This window comes from Penaeus monodon, chromosome 15 (assembly GCF_015228065.2).
Source record: "Penaeus monodon isolate SGIC_2016 chromosome 15, NSTDA_Pmon_1, whole genome shotgun sequence".
NCBI classification, from domain to species: domain Eukaryota; kingdom Metazoa; phylum Arthropoda; class Malacostraca; order Decapoda; family Penaeidae; genus Penaeus; species Penaeus monodon.
In genome coordinates this window covers 7,440,540-7,441,060 of record NC_051400.1, presented here as the reverse complement: position 1 = coordinate 7,441,060, position 521 = coordinate 7,440,540, and the positions used below count along the sequence as shown (strand labels likewise).

The window sequence follows — 521 nt, the reverse complement described above, 5'->3', positions numbered from 1 at the left end:
CTCTCTCTGAGCGCCTTATGCTATACAGGATAATAAAAATAATACATACTTTACTACACAAGATAATAAAAATAATATATACTATACAAGATAATAAAAATAATACAGATACATAGATCAATAATTAAGTGAAATTACTGTACTTACCTCCACTTAATCAACTCCATTCCCTCAGACGCTACGGGTTCTCCACACACCCCTTCGTCCAATTGGGAGTACTGACAACGATCTCCCTTCGTACCTTCTGGACACGTACACTTTCCAGGGGCTATGCACGTGCCCCCATGGAGACAGGGCGGGAAGCACGTAGGCCTGCACGTAAGGAGGGACCCATCCTCACCCCTCGGCTGTATCCACTTGCCATCCACACAAGGCACGAGGAATTCGGACAGTCTTGGTTTCGTCTCATAGCCTAGCTTGCATATACCAAGAGCGCCACCGATTGAACTGAAATAGAGGGATTTCGTAGATTTTTGGACAATGTTCTTCTGTTTTGTTTTATAAATAGAGTCCTGTTGATG

The 521-nt window shown here is 43.2% G+C and overlaps 1 protein-coding gene across 1 annotated transcript in view; it reads right to left on the bottom strand.

Annotated features, from left to right (window-relative positions):
- Positions 1-521, bottom strand: part of LOC119581721 (neurogenic locus notch homolog protein 1-like) — a gene marked incomplete in the record, with an annotated part of 24,689 nt that overhangs the window by 18,496 nt on the left and 5,672 nt on the right. Inside the window, 1 exon segment of the mRNA XM_037929846.1 lies at positions 148-447. Within this exon segment, the coding sequence (XP_037785774.1) occupies positions 148-447 (300 nt within the window).